Consider the following 18,399-nt stretch of genomic DNA (forward strand, 5'->3'; position numbering starts at 1 on the left):
AACAGGGCATAAGGAAGTCACAAATTCAATTGTCCTCCCATTCCCAGAGTGCCCAGGGACCATTCTCTCCCAAAACAACATGCACATGGATCCCAAGTACTAATAAGTCCACCTAAAACTAGCTTTTAGCCTGTTCCATATGGAGTGAAGTTGGGCAGGTACAAGATCCTCACACAAGGAGAATTTACAGCTGTGTGAAAGGCAACAGTTCAGACTGAGCTGGGGCAGGAGCAGTTTATCCTAGTTTTACTCTTTCCCAAGCTCCACTCGGTTACCATCAGCTACAGTAAGTGGCAGTAGCTCTTCAGGGGTCTTTTCCAGACCTATCTGGAAGTTTCAGGGATTAAATCTGAGGCTCTTCATGCAAAGCGTGTGCTCTGTCATTGAGCTACAGCTGTTCCCTAACTTGTTGTATGAAAGTTCATTAATTCGTAGAAGAACACCAGAGCAAAACCTGAAACAGGTTTGCAGTAGCTCATCCCTCCCAAAGGTTTCTCCCTTCAACTCTTACTGTTCCCATAGGACAATATATGGGTCATGTTTTCGTTTACTCACCAATCAAAAAGACAGATGCTAAGTCATGTAAACATGGCCTCTTTATTTGTTACATCAGCTCTTTTTAGCATAACTGACAATAAAGCAGCCAGAACACAGAATAACAACAACTATTCCAGATGCTTTTCCCACTCCAAAACAATGGAATCGAAAGAAAGTAAAGATCTGGCAAGAATATTTCAAGATGTGTCCTTCAAAAAACAGCTTTACACTTCTGCAAAATGCGGTTAGAGCACTGTTCACACCAGCACTGTTCCATGATTGCTCTTGCATGTTGATGAGATGGGCTAAGTGCTCCTCTCCCCATATTCTAATCTATACCATCTAAACTGGTAGTCTATATCGTAGCCAGCAATGTTAACTTCCCAATGGCTGGCCAAATCTTTGAGTGGTGGGAATAAAACTGATGTGTTGATATAGGATTTCATTTAAATACATACAGACTTAAAGTAATCTTGTGTTTGTCTTGTTTTCTTTCATTAGTCTCAAGGCTAGGCAAAATACTCTAGTGATAGGAAAAAATTGGGCAAGCTGGTTTAATACTGGTTAAGTGATCTTCCGCCCTAGTGGAAACCAGAGAAAAGAAAAGAGAAAGAACGTACTCTTATTCCAGTCATGTCAGCGCTAGTGTGAAAATAGCCATAGCCTCCCAATTCTCCGTGTTGCATATGCTGAGCTCTTGGTGCATATCTGGACATTGTGGTCTTCATTCAGAAAGTACAATGATGATGAGTTTAGGTCATCACACCAACCCCTTTTATTTCTATTGAGGGTTCTGATTATTTTTTACAAGCAGGACCCCTACATTTTTGGTATAAACTGACAAGGTGGAGCACTTAAATTTTTGCTTTCTTCTCTGTTACTGCAAAAATGTACAGGCACAGTGCATTGGGAACAGCATTCAATATAAGAAAATAAAGTGCAGTCTTTCTCCTGGGTTCATTAAGCATCTGCTTGCAAATATTACAGAACATGGACACTACGCCAAGGCAACATTATAAAGTGCAGAACTCTTCTTGTCACATGGGAATCATTCAAATAACTGCACAAAGCACAGGCTATATTCAGTTTCATTAAAGTCTTCAAACAGAAGGTTAACGAATGGCACAGTAAGATAAAGACAGATTTCTACATTTAAATCAACTCCATTTGTAATAAAAAGTGTTTCCCACAAAGTGCACATTTAAATTTCCCCCATAATAAGTTATATTATTTCCATAATCTACTTTCTTTTTCTTTGTCTAAACTGCATGCTGACACACAGACCATATGGGGGTGGAGGGGAAGGAGAGACATTTTAGTATCAAACTTTCATAAAAGGAAAGTGCTGAAGAATGGGAGACTTCTCCAAAAATACTTTTCCTAAGGTTTTGTTCCCCATTTGTGATGCAGTGGGGCAGTCTTGGCTAAGTCAGGGCAACTCCCTTTGTTACACCTTGGGTTCAGCCGAAGCTTTTTTGTGTGTCTACATATGACAGGGGTTTCTGCTTTGCCTATGCATCGATGAACAATACTGAGGACATCATATTTTTTTACTGAGAATCTCTTAGAGTCAACATTGCACAAAAGTATTAATCCTAAAAATGTTCTACAAAAACTGTGAAAACCTGGTAAAAATCAACAGAAGACACACATCCTTCCAAAGGTGTCCTATCCAAGCCTGGTATGTTTGCACATGCCAGCCTGTGGGTGCAGCACAATAAATCATTAGCATTTATACAGTCCTTTTCCAAGTACTTCACATACATTATCACAATAAAACAGCTAGATCATTATCCCCATATTACAGAGAGGGGATTAAGGCTAAGAGACAGATTCTTGCCTAAAACCACCCAGTGGCTGAGATGACCTTTGAATTAGGAGCTTTCATCTCATTGCTGGTGTCCTGCTCCACTATGCCATGCCAGCAATTACCTTTTCAATTAACTGTACTCTCTAGGTTAGTAAGAAGAGATACAAATGAAGGAGAAGGCAGCAAGAGACACTTCTCCCTCCAAAACTGAGAAAGGGAGACCGTTCCCTCCTAAATGAGCTCCTATAATTCCTGATTCATTTCACCTGATCATACACTCATTCCCAAAGATTATGAATTTTAAAATTCTAGGGAGCACCTATCCATGAGAAAGAAAAGATTCCTCACACAATTTATTTCCATAAGCCAGGCGATTGACATCCAGCCACCATCTGACTGAAAGACAGAACAGTTCTTGTTTTGATCAGTGTGTGCGACTCTGGTAAAAGATCATGCTTCTTTCTATTGCATTTGGATAGGTACTTTACTTTTGCTGTAAAGTGTTTAAGGTTTGCAAGTAGTACTGCTTTAAAACCTTTGTGCAGATCACAACTGCAAAGTCTATCACAAAATATCTTATATCTAAACACTCTCACTTTAAGAATATGTTGTCCACATTGGTTGTTGAACAAACAGCATAAAATATGCTGTTAATGGAGGTTTGTACTTCTAATACTATAATAAATACATTGGCCCCCAAACTATGTGCTCACAGTTCTACATGGATGAGGTGAATCTCCTTCTCTTGCTATCAAATGAAATTTGATCCTCTCTTCACAAAGAGCTAGATTGTCAAGTACAACTTGAATCAATTAATTCATAGCTTAACTATTACCTAAAATATTGTTCATACAGCATTAGATATAACATTTCCCCAACACCCTTGAAAATGAAAAAGCTGCTTCTAGAGAGGTGATCAGAATCAGAGAAGCCACAGGGTTAACTCCCTTTGCACCTGTTCTTTGAAAGCTCCAAATCTCTCTCTCTCTCACACACACACACACACACACATGAACACTGTGTGGGTTTAAATGCATTTAAACCTCCTTAGAAGAAAAAGCACTGAGGTGTGTGATTTGGACTCAGGAAATGAAAGGTGTCAAAAGAGTTAAAGAGGGTGGTACAACATCTAATTTGGCCCTTAAAACCTTATTCAGGTTATTTGTAATGCAGTTTTATAATGCAGTGTGTGAGTGTATTATGTGCCTTCAGGTGGTTACGAATTATGGCAACCCTATGAATCAGCAACATCCAGTAGCATCTGTTGTGAACCACCCTGTTCAGATCTTATAAGTTCAGGTCTGTGGCTTCCTTTGTGGAATCAATCCATCTCTTGTTTGGTCTTCCTCTTTTTCTACTCCCTTCTGTTTTTCCCGCATTATTGTCTTTTCTAGTGAATCATGTCTTCTCATTGTGTGTCCAAAGTATGATCACCTCAGTTTCATCATTTTAGCTTCTAGTGACAGTTCTGGTTTAATTTGTTCTAACACCCAATTATTTGTCTTTTTCAGGGTTCATGGTATCTGCTAAGCTCTCCTCCAACACCACATTTCAACTGAGTTGATTTTGCTCTTATCCACTTTTTTCACTGTCCAACTTTCACATCCATACATAGAGATCAGGAATACCATGGTCTGAATGATCCTGACTTTGGTGTTCAGTGATATATCTTTGCATTTGAGGACCTTTTCTAATTCTCTCATAGCTGCCCTCCCCAGTTCTAGCCTTCTGATTTCTTGACTATTGTCTCCCTTTTGGTTAATGACTGTGCCAAGGTATTGATAATCCCTGACAAGTTCAATGTCCCCATTATCAACTTGAAATTACATAAATCTTCTGTTGCATTTAATGCAATGACCTCTCAGTTAATAAGTGACATTCTTTTGTTTCCTTTTTTAAGTAACCAACCTGAGGGTACTATTGCTGAAGCAACTGTATAGTTATTCACAATAGCTTCTCTAGCAAGAGCCTGTTAAACCTGTCCCAGTCTATGAGTGTGTATTCACACCATTTATTACAGAAGCATCCCAGGACATTTTGGTTCCTGAGGCATAAGATCCATGGGGTAAAACCATACTAAATAAACTAAACAATTGACCGTTTGCTGTCTTTTTGTATTACAGCAAAGGTTGTTACTGCAGGCCAGCTGCCTTATCCTGTCTAATGTTAAGGCCAGCTTTGGTGTTAACCTAGAATTAGGCATGTAGTGATGTCTGAAACAATCTGGAAATTGAGGCTGTGTGTGTGTATGTATGTGTGCCCATCTGCTCTGGTGCAAATGTCTAAGACAATGCTTACATTCACAAGTATCTAATAATTTCCTAGAAGGAAATAATCAGCAGAATATGATTTTTCTGCAGGCCTTGGAGCCTTCAGTAAAAGTGCTTTTAGGGGAAGAATGAAAAATGCAACAACAGCAAAAAAAACTACAACAGATGGTAAAACAAATTGGGATAAAACTTTATCTGTGCTCAATTTTCTACCTCCCAAATAATTCCTGAGTAACGTTTATTGTCATTGGGGTGAAACCAATGGGTTTAGGTTTGGTTTAAGAATTTTATTTTTCTTTGCTCAAAAAATATTTATAAACAGTGACCAGCATCCAAAAGGTCCAGTGTTAAGCTTGCATACCAGAACTTTTCCACACCCCTCCAATGCGCAGCACATTGTGCCCCTGAAGTGTGACACTTGAATGTTGGGGAGCCCTCTGCAGTAGCATGTCCATGAGGATTCAGATTTTATTTTGGGAGCCGGGGGGGGGATCACCAATACTCTCACACTCACACAAACCAGTACCAAAGTGCTTTGGCTTTCAGTCAGTGCCTAAAACTCTCAGTATAATTATGAATAATTTTCCTAAAATTTCATGGGATATTTAGAATTAGTACTCTAATTTACCTCAAGGGAAATGCCTGCTATGACTGCATCTATAGATTCTTCTTTATGTCAGAGTTCATTCCATAGTCAAGTTTGCTTTTACTTTAGACCTTTGTCTCTTATACAAGTGGTATACATTGTTAGCATCATATTTTTTTGTATCTGATGAGTACTTGGTTTCTTTTGTGCAAATAAGAAACATACTAGACAGAGTGAGCACGGCATCACAACAAGGCACCGCATTTTCACCCACTTCTTCCAAGCTACAGAGTTACCAGCACAGCATTTTGCAGCAGGGGGATCTATTTTTATACAGAGCTTGAAAATGGCACCACCAGTTTGCCAGCCACATAAACTTCTTCAATATTCCTGTCATCACCTGAAATTACAAAAGATGAAAGAGATGATTACCTTAATGTATGCATGCTGTACCATTGTTAATCTTGATATCTATATTTTTCACAAAGATGCAAGCACACTATGAGAATGAATTATACATAGTTTCACATGCTTCCAGTAACTGAAAGTGACACCTAGACTTAGTTTATACCAGTGATTTTCCTAGTGCACAGAGGAAGGAAGCCTCATAGCCACATTTCCTCCTCCTCCCTCCTACATCTATGAATGCTCTCCTGGCTGTATCTTTTGTCAGGCAACTAGCTTGGTGATGACCAGTCAAGGGGATGTCTCTTTTTGGGAGGCTAATCATTAAGGAGTTTGTTGGCTGGTTAATTGCTTAAGATGGGTAGATGATGTTTTCCAAACAGGAGAGAAAATGGGAAGGTGACACACCTCCACTTCCCCAGCACAGGGTAGGACTGATCTGAAGTCTGTGTGTGAAACAAATTGTGAGGTTTTTGAGAGAGAAGCAGAGAATTAGCTGAAGCCTGAAAGTATCTTGGCTGCTGTGTGCCTGTCTCTGGGGATCTGATGTGGGGCAGTGGGTATACTCCTTGCTAAGGGTGCTATGCTATTTGCCTCCACCTATACTCCTCTACTTGTATATTTGTAAATAAAATAAACTATCGCAAAAACACCACAAGTCTCTCCAGTGAGCTCTCCTCTAAAAGGAAGCCAAAGCCAGCCACCACTCCCCTGAATTCCTCACCTTTTGTGGAAGTCAGGAAGGTGTCACAATGCTATTCACACATGCTGTACCTATTACTTATGCTACTCTCAGGCTATGCTTGCTGATTAGTTTTCACAGAGAAAGAAATAGCAGTTCATGATGTCATCCGCAGAAGGAAGGAGCAAACAGAGTTTGGGAAGGAAAAGTAGTCAGGAACTTCGGGATGAGAAAACTTAGTGGAATTCCAGTGAAACATTTCATCCACTTTTACCTCTTTTGTAATCCACACAAAAAGGTGTTGCATGCAACTAGAAACAAGTGGAGACAATCCGGGTGCAGTGTATAGACAGCATTCTCCTCCACATAAAGGGATGAATAGGATTGTGTATCTTCAAACACATTATGCCAGGGCAACAGAGAATGCATAAGACAATGCATATGAGCATCTTGTTCTGTAAAGGCATCCTGTCCCTGCAGATTTGCACTGGCACCCATGAGTGCATGGCATACACCATCTATCCCACATGTATGGCTAAGCAGGCCTTTGATAACAAAGCAAGTTAGCATGTGCAGTGCAACAATTCCACACATGCAATCACCTTGTTATATAGACGAACATATACTGGATGGGGATGATTGATGAACTCAATTACATTATTGAATGTACTAGAATTGATTCCTATGGGCTAAATGTTAGCAAAGTTAACAAATGAAAGTATCTGTATAGTAAGAATTGGTACATACCCAGATACAGGAATTTCTGAATAATATCCTAAGAATATGGGAGAAGAAACAAATATTCAAAAAGCAGTTCCTCCTTCCTAATAAAAGCAGTAAAAAAGAAAGCTAACAGTGGTCTATAAAATCCAAATAAATTTAACATTTTAAAAAGCAAAATCCCAATCCAAAATGGCTATTTACTTTAAAGGCATTTTAAAATGAAGAGTATTAAAGGACTTTGAAGCATTACAATAAGTAATTCTCAGTTGTAGATACTTTTAAATAGATATTTTAATTTCCCATTCCATATTCAGTTCTTTGTCATATTGCCATATTATCCTTTTTTCTTCCTTTCCAGTATCAGATTTTGATTTTCAAAGTCAGGACATCTACCCAAATGATAGCTTCTGTGTTCAATGGGTTGGATCCAGAGAAGATTGAGTAGAACTGTACTCAACTCTGATTCCAGACAGGTCCCTGCAGCTAGTGGTTTTGAACTTTTTTGATGGTGCCAATAAAAAACACCTTGGCAAATAAATGTTTGATAGGACATTTATTAATGGCAGCCAGGATCACCTCTGTGACTCATTGGAAAGATTTAGCTGATGCCACCCTTCATTATTGGTATCAAAAAGTCTGGTACCTAGCATTTATAGAAAAACAAACATCTAAATTATGGGTGGCCCAAGGATTTTCTAAGATGGACAAATTTCTGTGCATGTGGCATCTGTTTGTAGTATATGTCAATCAAATAAAACAGGGGCACAAACCACCTCCGCCCTATACTCGAATCTGGAATGCCTGAGAGTCAAAAGATTTTTAGTTTACCGAATAGTCATTTGTATCAATGCCCTCATTTCTTGTCACCAGTCTCTACCATCAGAGCACTTTTTATTATTACTTCATATGGAGATACCTATTCATGATTGCCATGAAGGGAGGGTGGTGTGGCGGTTTGGTTTTCTTCTTTTTCTCTAAGCATAGTCCTCTCCAGTTGTAAAGGGGTTGACTTGCACTGTATTGGAGTCTGCTAGTTATTATTCTTGATTCTTCCATTTTTACAGATTTGTTCTGGCTTTTTTTGCAAAATCAAATTTAAAAATTACAAAAAAAGAACTCTACTCATGTAACAAGGCTTTGCTGGGTTTCCCCACCACCATTACATTCCCGAAGGTTGTCAGTCGTCCTGGAATGGCATGGGATGGGTGGTGGTGGCTGAAGCAGGTTGTAGAAACTGGAGGAACTTTGCATGGCTGCCCTGCACAAGCAGAAGTGTTTTTCTGTGCATGCAAGACATTCCTGGATCCAAGTTATTTAATTATTCCATATTAAATGGAATAAAAAAACTGTCTTAGTCATAATTCTATGGGGTGGAAACCTAAACAACAAATGTTAGGCTGTTACTGTTCATCTTGCTGATTTCTCTGTGGTGAGTAGCGACAATCTTGGAGAATGATCGCCAGGAATCCACAGTGTCCTTATAGAGAAGAAGCAACCAGAATATCATGAAGACCAACCCATTGGCCTAAAGCAAGTTCTTGCATACATGTCAACATATTTCCGTGATGCAGTATTTGATTACCTCAAAGGTATCAGAAGCAAACAAATCAAAAGGACTGTCTGAAGCTTTGGTGTTGATAAGCAGTGCATCGAATTCTTTGCCAACCTCAAAGTTTCCAATCACAGTATCTAGTCTTAGGGCTGTGAAAGAAAGTCAAATAACAAATTATTTTTTTCTCTTATTCTTTTCTATACACAAATATCTGATTCAATAAGATGCAAGTATGATATCTTGCAGTGGGAAGAAAACAGTTCTAGATTTATGTTGGGAAATATTGTGTAAGTAAACATCAACGGAGAGCTTTGATGTGTATTAGAGCAAGGGTGGACAGAAGGTAGATCAGGCTCTACTGGTAGGTCTCTGGGTGATTTTCAATAGATCAACAAGAGTTTCTGACTCCCAATTGTTGAACAACAGAATCCACAAAATGACTTTTCCTGCCTATATTAGTCTGTAGAAATAAAGAAAGCTAATCAGGAACGGACTTGTGTAAAATGACTGTGAGACAGATTGTGAGCTCAGTTCAGTTATGGAACTGAAAGCAAATTCCTAGGCTATGAATGTACTCAGTTCATTCATTCTAACTGTATGTCTTTTCTACCTAGCTCTGGTTTGTAGATCTTGGGTTCTAGTAAAAAATAAGGTAGATCCAACAAGCCTGAAGTCTGCCCACCCCAGGACTGAGAGACTTTTAAAATAACAATAATATGAAGATTTTACTAAACTTTACATTCTGCACTTAGCACTACTCTACTGGTACAAATGTTATGAAAATACCTTTGCATCCTGATAGGTTTAAATTAAAACACAAGAGTCAGGACAATTTTCATTCTATGAGATTTGCACAGTTCTTTGTCTTCTTAAATGGCAGATCAACAGTGTAGAAATTTTGGTTTTATAACAATTTAACTGACTGTCATGACCCCAATGTCTGATTCTTCATATTTGGGGGATGAGGCTGGGAATTCAGACCGTATTGGAGAAGAAGAGGGACTTGGCCTCAGAATCAGCCCAGATGTCCCCACCACCCTAGAAGCTCCAGCACAGGAGGAATCTGTTTTGTCAACATCTCCATGGCATGTGGGGGTCATGTTGCCTCAAGGTGGTCTTTGCACTGGAGTCAATGGCTACTGAACCAGGCTAGGAACTTTCACTCACTGAAGGCAGAGCTAGTCACCCAGATGAAACTGAGCTCAGTTTAAGGCTCAGTCTGGGTTTGCCCGTTCCTAAAGCTACCTACATGCAAGCCTACTTCTATGCGTCCTTAGCCTGAGTTTCACATGGAACTATCCAGGGTGCTACCTGCTTTGCTTACCAAAACTTGACCTTTGCTTTGCTTGATTTTGCCTAACTTGAACTTGCTTGACTCTGCTTTGCTTCCCTTAACAGAATCCAAACTCATGCTTAGCGCACACAGATGCTCAGGCTAGAACACCAGCCAGCTAAGACCATCATTTGGAACAGAACGCTGTTTTGGCTGGCCCCCAAAAATCTTGGGAATTGTTTGTTTTACAAAGGTACTGAGAATTCTCTAATAGAGATGACAGCCCCCTCACTGAACTACAGTTCCAGAGTTCCCTAGAGAGACAGCAATGACGATCAAACCAGTGTGTAGTATATTATATTTAGTATATGCCTAAGGATATACCTGAAAACTAGCACTCCTTCCCACTGGGGGAGAATTTTTTTAGAAAATGTATTATGAATGTCACTTGCATTAATCCCATTCATTGGTGATGTAACGGGCAGTGAAATGGAGGGCCCTATCACCAAAACATGTGAGTAGATTCTTGTCCATCTACCTATTTAAATAGCTTCAAAAGATTTACCATTTTGGAATATTTGAATGGAAATCAGTTACTGAAAGCTATTTATAAACAGACTGAGATAATTCCATCAAGCATGGATTTTATATGTATTGTAAAATTATAATCATTGTCATTTCACTTCCAAAATCACTGTTTGTATAACGCCAGTCAATGTAACACCAGTATTGCTAGATGTTTTTGTAAAATGTCAAGTCTTGGGAGATCATTGGTAATCAAAAGATGTTTCATTTGGTTTTTCCAGTTTTTATATGCAATAAATGTCATTTATTATACCTCACGGTGACATACAGCAGCACATGATTTATTACTGTAAATACTGCATGGAAAATGGAAGCATTTCAGCTATAGAAAATGAAATGGAATAATGGAAGAAAAATGTTTTAGACGTACCAACACTGAATGCTAGTAACTCAATAAAATACTGTCTCTTTCAGCAAGATTTCCTACCTATGAGTGAGTTTTTCAATGGTATCTTTAGTGTAGTTTTCACAGTAAACACAAGAGGGTGGTAAGAGATCAACAGTCTTGCCTGTCAGAGCTAATCAGAGAAAGTAAAAGAGGACCAAACAAGATATTTATACACAGTTGCTTTGTAACATTTTCCTAAAAGGCCCCTTTTGACAAGGAAAAGCTGTGTGTGTGTGTGTGTGTGTGTGTGTGTGTGTGTGTGTGTGAGAGAGAGAGAGAGAGAGAGAGAGAGAGAGAGAGATGAGAAAAGGAGCTGTGGGAGAGAAAATATGGCAAATCCTTTCCTCTACCACTTTCCCTGCTCCCAATCCCACCCACTCTAGCAGCTTATTCTAAAAGTGTAAACCAACCACAAGATTTGACTTGTATCTCTAGCTTTGGGAAGCAGCCAGATATGTTTTGGGGCTGCTCTGTGTCTTTCCAGTTAAACACTTTATTCAGGATTAAATCTGTTAGATCTGGTCTGTTTTCTCCCGGTTCACTATAATGAGTAATTTTAAAATGGCTATCACTTTTCTTCCCCTTTTCACAGAAGCTGATGAAATTTGTAGGCAAAGCAGCTGCTCCAGCTTGCCAAATTGTAGGCAGATACATCCAGGGGTTTTTATGCAAGTAATCTTTAAAGTTTTGATTTAAAAAACAAAACAAAACAAAGGAAAAGTCTATACCTTTTTCATTTTCTGATAGAATTAAATGCAATTTGCAATCATGGTAATCCCTTTTCAGGTGATGATGCCTGCCACATTTTAGAATAACTGCAGTAGTTCTCCCACAAAGATAGACTTTACCATTTTGAATTGCGTATAATAGGAATCATAGGGGGCAAGCAGTAGGGGTGGGAAAAAAGAGCATGGGACCCCTGTAAAGAAAGAGGTGGGGAAATGTCATCCCTAGCAAGGACTCTGTTACCCCAAGGGTCGTTGGTGGGGACTGTGCTTCTGTTGCTCCACACCATCCCCTCGTAAGCCCTGGGCATTTCATATATCAGAAAAGAAAAGAAAAAAACAGTCATGGGGTTTCTTTTGGAGTTGACGTTGGAGTAAAAATGTAGGGGGTAGGGAAAGGGTTAAGCATGCCCCACTGTTTCTCCAGACATGACCACCCCTCTATAAGCAGCCTTTTCTATATAAGAATCACTGTTGGAGTAATAATACATGCATTTACATGTAATTCAAACTTGACCGTGAGACACCACTGGGAAGTCCGTATTCTGTGATGATGTTGAGATGTGCAAATAGCACAATTTTTTCCACACAGATAGATCGATCCTGAGGGGAGAGGGGAGTTTCCATATCATGGCTTTACATCACATGACTTTTAAAAATTCATTTATCTCCCCCAAAGCATAGCTCTACTCACCAAAATCTGAGTACTGAGAAGCCCTATTGTCAAAATGGAAAATTTATTCACAGCAAAATTCAAAATCCTGGGAGGAAGGTTGGGATATAAATTTAATAAATAAATAAATACATTCAAATATCAAATTCAAATTTTAAGACAGTCAGATTTTCAGGCAGCCATAAGGCAATCTTGTCAATTTAGGATATGAGAGGAAATGTGTCCTGCATTTACTTTAGCTCTAGCTTTGCACAAGAGATTCCTTGATAAGCCCCAAATTTGACTGCTGTGTCTTCTATGGTACAGATTTTTTTTTTAAGAAAGAGCTTCATTACCTTGGCTCCCTCCAAGAGTTGCTAGTCGGAAAACTTCCTTCAGAGATAAGGCAGTTTCATTCTCTTTATTATTGTGAAGGACCTTAGATACCATAATTGCTTTTCTGATAGCATCTAGCATAGAAGCTGAATAGCCACCAGCAACATCTATAATAGAATATTAAAATAAAGCCTGGAAGGAACATACATTGCGTGATAACATTTGTTGCATTAAATATGCAGCCTGGTAGGCAGTCAAGAGGCTCACTATTATGATACAGATGTGTCATGGAGCAGGCTTCCCCTAAAGAGAACCTCCCCAGCAACTACCATATTTTCTGCAGGCATCCCCATGCTGCAGATGATACTTCTTTGTCAGCTACACTGTGAGGCCTGCACACCTATTATGAAAGCACTTGGATGCATCAGAGCCTTAATGCAGCTCTGGATTTGCTGGTCACTGTCAGGGGGCTGGAGAAGCAATTATTCTTCATAGATGCTTTTGGATCTACAGCCAGGTGGAGGTGCCATGATGGGAGGGCACAGCTGCCAGCAAGGCTCTGTCTCCCCTACCACTGACATCAGCTCTACATCACTATATTAAACCCTGTTCCAAGGCTGTGAACACACTAGTCACCAGAGCAAAGTATTTCCATTAGCCACACCAGGAGGGGGAATGGGTTGATCTGCTGATCAGTTGCAAAATCTCTTTGAAGCTGAATTTTTTAAAAAACTCACTCAAGCTGCTCCCACCAGGTTTTACAGTAAAAAGAAGTGGGATGAGACTAGCGTTGTCTGCCCCTGTTCCCAGGAGGTGGATAGGCACTGGAACTGGCAGAACAGTGAATGTGTTTCTACCCCAGCCCTGGAAAAGTGGGGACTTTACATGGCTTGGAGTCCTCGTAGCTGAAGGGCACCTGGCCAATTGTTAAGAACATCATCTGAGGCCCTTCTCAGGATGCCCCTGCTGTGAGAGATTAGGTGGGTGGTAAACTCTCAATTGATGTATATCTTTTTTAACAGAGGGCTTTATCTAATGCTGTGCAAAGGGAGTTCAGCTAGCACAACAGGACTTCCCTTTCTTTTCCTCTCTTCACATGTTACCAACATCTGCTCTAGAGGTTCCCCCAATCCTCTGGATCAGATTTGGAGAGTGTGCAGGAAAGGACAGCAGGGGACAGGAAAGGAAGGGGAACTTCCATTGCACAAACAAAATCTGTTGCGCATGCAGAATGGTAGCATTGGATGCAACCCAGAATTCTTATCTACACAGAGATACTCATTGAGATATTCCATTTTTTTTTTAAAAAAGTATTAAATGTTTTTTTAAATCTCTCCATTCAATAGGCAAAGTATGGGGGGAGGCTTTTTGTTAGCTGATATGGTGATAATTCCAAGTCAATGTGCATATGGTGCTTTGGTCTCTTAATAAAATGTTTCAAAATAAGCGTAATAAGTGTAAATTGCTAACCTGTGCCGAGGCCAAGCTTCACATTGTGCTTCTGAATCTTTTTTACGTTTAAAAGGCCACTAGACAATCTGGATTAGAAATGGGGAAAGGAAAAGATGTCATCTTTACCATTAAGAAGACTGTGTTGAGACAAATGTATTATCAAATATTGTCATTAAAAGTACAAGTGAAGAGCGAAACCTAGAATAAAGGTTTTATGTTTTTATGTTAAATAACCTCCATTATTAAAGATAGTTTTCTTCCATTACTTTCATTCTTTTGTTGGCGTTTCCCTGTTTGGAACTGAAATATATATGGGGAAGGTGGTATTGTATGTGATGCGCTAGAAGAGTAGCCAGCATGGTGCCTTCAGGATGTTTTGGACTCCAATTCCTGTCAGCCCTAGTTACCATTGTCAATAACCAGGGATAATAGGAGGTGTAGTCCAAAACATTTGAAGGGCACAATGTTGGCTACCCCTGTACAATAGCGAGGACACAAAAAACAGTATGGTCAAGGAATTTGCAATATGATAACATCACATCACATGGTGAATATTCCTACATGTTATGGTGGAGATGTGTAGAAGCACATACCATTTAAATTTTCTTGATCGTGCTGTACATCAAAGGCTGCTGTTGGCAGGAAAACTTGCATGATGTTAAAGACACATCAAGAGGGTGACTGTTCCCTGCACACTACTGTGATGTCATTTTCAGGGCTATCTCCCTAGTGCATGATATGTCTAGTTCTGGCCTAAGGCACCTGTAGCGAGGAATGCAGTGGCAATAACAAGCATGCCTCCAAGCTACTATGTTTCAGACAAATTATCCATTTTAAAGGTTTTCCCTTTTTGGCTTGAAGAGAAAGCCTTGCCATCCCAATTCAACACTGTTGACAAGCAGGCATGTTGACAGACTGCAGCTCTACCTGTAGCTTTAAAAGCAGCACTCACTATAAGTAAACTCCATGACTTCTCACACCAATTCCCATCACTATGTTTCCATGCCAGGAAAAACTTTGCCAGCTCAAATTTTCATGTCTCAGATTGATTGTTAAAGGCACAAGAGTAGGGCTGGTAAAAAAAGATGGCAACTTTAGGGCACCCAACATTCATACTTATGATAGGGGCATCTGGCAAATGGCTGCTTTGAGCCTTTCCAAACGGGTCAGTGCAAACTGCCATTTTCCCTGTGAAGAGGCTGGTACAGTGCTTATTCCATTTTAAAATTATCTAAACCTTTGAGCTGTCCAAAGTGAAATGTAGGCAACTTTACAGCACAGATGTGAAAGACCGCATTGGCTGAAACACACCTCTAGGAAGCATTACTTACTATAAATGAATTATTTTACTTACGATATGTTTGAATTAGGGCAATGTGCAATGGCAGCTCCTTTAAGATTAAAAACTTTCAGCTCTTCATCAGAAAGATAGCAGCCATGAGCCATTATGGTCTAAATATTAAAACAAAAAACAGTGAAATCTATCTTTTTCTCCCCTTGTGAATTACCACCACTTTGCTTGTGCTTAGAGAGGGCATGGAACATTACACAATACCTAGGCAGGGCCCTGATGCTAAAAAGAGTTGTTTCTGCTTCCTTTTCGTACCTCATTGCTGTGAGTGCCTTTGTTAATTCAACAGGGCTAAATTAGATACGACACCGTTCACACAATTAGAAGCTGTGTAAATGTGAGTTGTCGCTTTCTAGTAGGCATGGGACCCACAATCTAGTTTGGGACCCAGGTAGGAAGTGACCCTGCCATGGCCTGCACCCAAATCAGAGTCCTTGCACTTGCAATTTACATGGAGAGGAAAGTTTCCATCAGTGTCCATGAGACCTTTTCTTCCTCTTCAAGTAGCAGGAACAGGGGACTTGATCTATATTGGGACCATGTTGGGGCCAAAAGGTTGAAGGCCCTCATCCCATTCCACCTTCACCAGGATCCTGATCCAGATCAGACCTCTTATATCTGATAGTTTAATTTTTTTCATGCAATTGCTAATTTAATGGAATACAGCAATTGAAAGATGCAACTTGTTCAAAAAGAACAGAAAGTAATAGAAAAGGGAGGCAGAGTCACATTATATGATAAAAAATATACATCCCTGCACAGAAATATAGGAGGATGAGCTTGATAGCCCCACAAAAAACATCTGGATTAAAATAAATGGGGCAAGGAATAAAAGGAACATAATGGCTGGAGCTTACTACTGCCCACCCAATCAAGGAAAAGACGAGGATGAAACTTTTGAAAAGCAAATTGCCAATGTTTCAAGGAGGCACAATGTAGTAGAGTAATGAGGGACTTCAATTACTCTGATATCTGTCGGGAGAAAAATTCTGCCAAACATGGCCCCTCCAAGAAATTTCTGACTTGTGTTGGAGATAACTTTCTCCTACAGAAAGTGGAGGAAGCAACTAGAGGATCAGCTATCCTTGATCTGATTCTAACCAGCAGAGATGACTTAGTGGATGAAGTGACAGTTACAGGAACTCTGGGGCAAAGTGACCATGTTATACTTAAGTTATTGATTTTAAAGGAAGTAAAAGCTTAGAATAGCCATACTCGTATTCTGGATTTCAGGAAAGCCAATTTTAATAAACTCAGAACAATGATAAGTAAGGCTCCTTGGCAAGCAACACTAATGAGAAAAGGAGTCCAAGATGACTCCTTTGTCTAAAGACAAAGTGGCAAACAATTCCAACAAGGAAAAAAGGGGGGAAGACAGCAGAAGAAGCCAATGTGGCTTCACAAAAAGCTTAGAGATGACCTGAAAACATAAAAGGACACACATAGGAAGTGGAAGGAAGGCCAGGTCACAAAGGAAAAATACAGACAGGTAGCACAACATTGCAGGGATGGTGTCAGGAAGGCTAAAACTGAGAATGACCTGAGGTTAGCAAGAGATTCCAAAAGCAACAAAAAAGCTTTCTTTAGGTACATCCACAGTAAAAAGACAGAGAAAAGAAATTGTGGTACAGCTACTCAATGAGGATGGCAAACTGATTACAAATGACAAAGAAAGGCAGAAGTGCTCAATCCTTACTTTGGCTCAGTCTTCTCCCAAAAGAGGGTCTATGACCCTCCCGGGAAATGTGAAGTTGAAGGGGCAGGATTGCAGCTTGTGATTGATAGACAAATGGTCAAGGAATACCTAATTACTTTGAACAAGTTCAAATCTCAAAGGCCCAATGAACTGCATCCTAGAATATTGAATGAACTGGCTGAAGAACTCTCAGAACCACTGTCTATTATCTTTGCAAAATCGTAGAGAATGGGTGAAATGCCAGATGACTGGAGGAGAGCTAATGTTGTCCCTATGTTCAAAAAGGGCAAAAAGGAGGAACCTGGGAACTACAGACTATTCAGCCTGAGGTCAATCTCTCGGAAAATTCTACAGCAGATTATAAAGCAGTCAGTCAGCACACAATCATTACTAGAAGCCAACATGGATTTGTCAAGAACAAATCCTGCCAGACGTATCTTATTTTTTGATCGGATAACCTCCCTGGTAGAGTGTGGGAATGTTGTGGACACAATATATCTTGACTTCAGCAAAGTTTTGACAAAGTGCCCTATGATATTCTGAATGCTAAATGTGGGCTGGATGGAACAACTATCAGATGGATCCACAGTTTGCTACAGAATCAACAATTCCTTCTCAAATTGAGGAGAGGTAATGAGCAGAGTAATGCAGGGCTCGATCCTGGGTCCAGCGCTCTTCAACATTTTTATTACTGACTTGGATGAGGAGGTGCAAGGAATGCTTATCAAATCTGCAGATGATACTGAAATCTTCAGATGATATTGGGTTCCTGCCAGGTTCAAGGGCGAGATATAAATAAAATAATAAATAAATAAATAGGGAGGGATAGCCTGGAGGACAGAAACAAAATTCAAAGTGATCTTGATAGGCTGGAGCACTGGACTGAAAACAACATAATGAAGTTTAATAGGGATAAGTGCAAAATTCTACACCTAGGAAAAATAAACCAAATGCACAGTTATAAGATTGGGAGTTCTTGGCACAGCAACATTACACATGAGAAGGATCTTGGCATTGTTGTTGATCACAAGTTAAATATGAGCCAACAGTGTGATGGGGCTGCAAAAAAGGCAAATGCTATTTTAGGCTGCATTAACAGAAGTATCATTTCCAAATTGTGTGATGTACTAGTTCCCCTCTATTTGGCACTGGTTAGGCCTCATCTTGAGTACTGCGTCCAGTTCTGGATACAGCTCTTTAAGAAGGATGCAAACAAACTGGAACAGGTTCAGAGGAGAGCAACAAGGATAATCAGGGGACTGAAAACAAAGCCCTATGAGGAGAAATTGAAAGAATTGGGTATATTTAGCATTGAGATGTATGTTTAGCCTTGAGAAGATAAGACTGAGAGGAGATATGATAGCACTCTTCAAGTA

General features: G+C 39.7%; 1 protein-coding gene across 5 annotated transcripts in view; it reads right to left on the reverse strand.

The window, feature by feature from the left end:
• Positions 1 to 573: 573 nt before the first annotated feature.
• The window catches only part of GDA (guanine deaminase), a 73,385-nt gene continuing 55,559 nt past the window's right edge, over positions 574 to 18,399 (reverse strand). For all 5 annotated transcript variants that reach the window (XM_061628006.1, XM_061628015.1, XM_061627978.1 and 2 more), the window contains exons 9-14: positions 15,331 to 15,428; positions 13,995 to 14,062; positions 12,545 to 12,691; positions 8,596 to 8,714; positions 7,038 to 7,065; positions 574 to 5,603 (exon numbers count right to left, since the gene is read on the reverse strand). In XM_061628006.1, the coding sequence (XP_061483990.1) occupies positions 5,533 to 5,603; positions 7,038 to 7,065; positions 8,596 to 8,714; positions 12,545 to 12,691; positions 13,995 to 14,062; positions 15,331 to 15,428 (531 nt within the window). In that variant the 3' untranslated portion in view covers positions 574 to 5,532. The remainder of the gene's footprint in view (positions 5,604 to 7,037; positions 7,066 to 8,595; positions 8,715 to 12,544; positions 12,692 to 13,994; positions 14,063 to 15,330; positions 15,429 to 18,399) is intronic.

This window comes from Rhineura floridana, chromosome 1 (assembly GCF_030035675.1).
Source record: "Rhineura floridana isolate rRhiFlo1 chromosome 1, rRhiFlo1.hap2, whole genome shotgun sequence".
Taxonomy (NCBI): domain Eukaryota; kingdom Metazoa; phylum Chordata; class Lepidosauria; order Squamata; family Rhineuridae; genus Rhineura; species Rhineura floridana.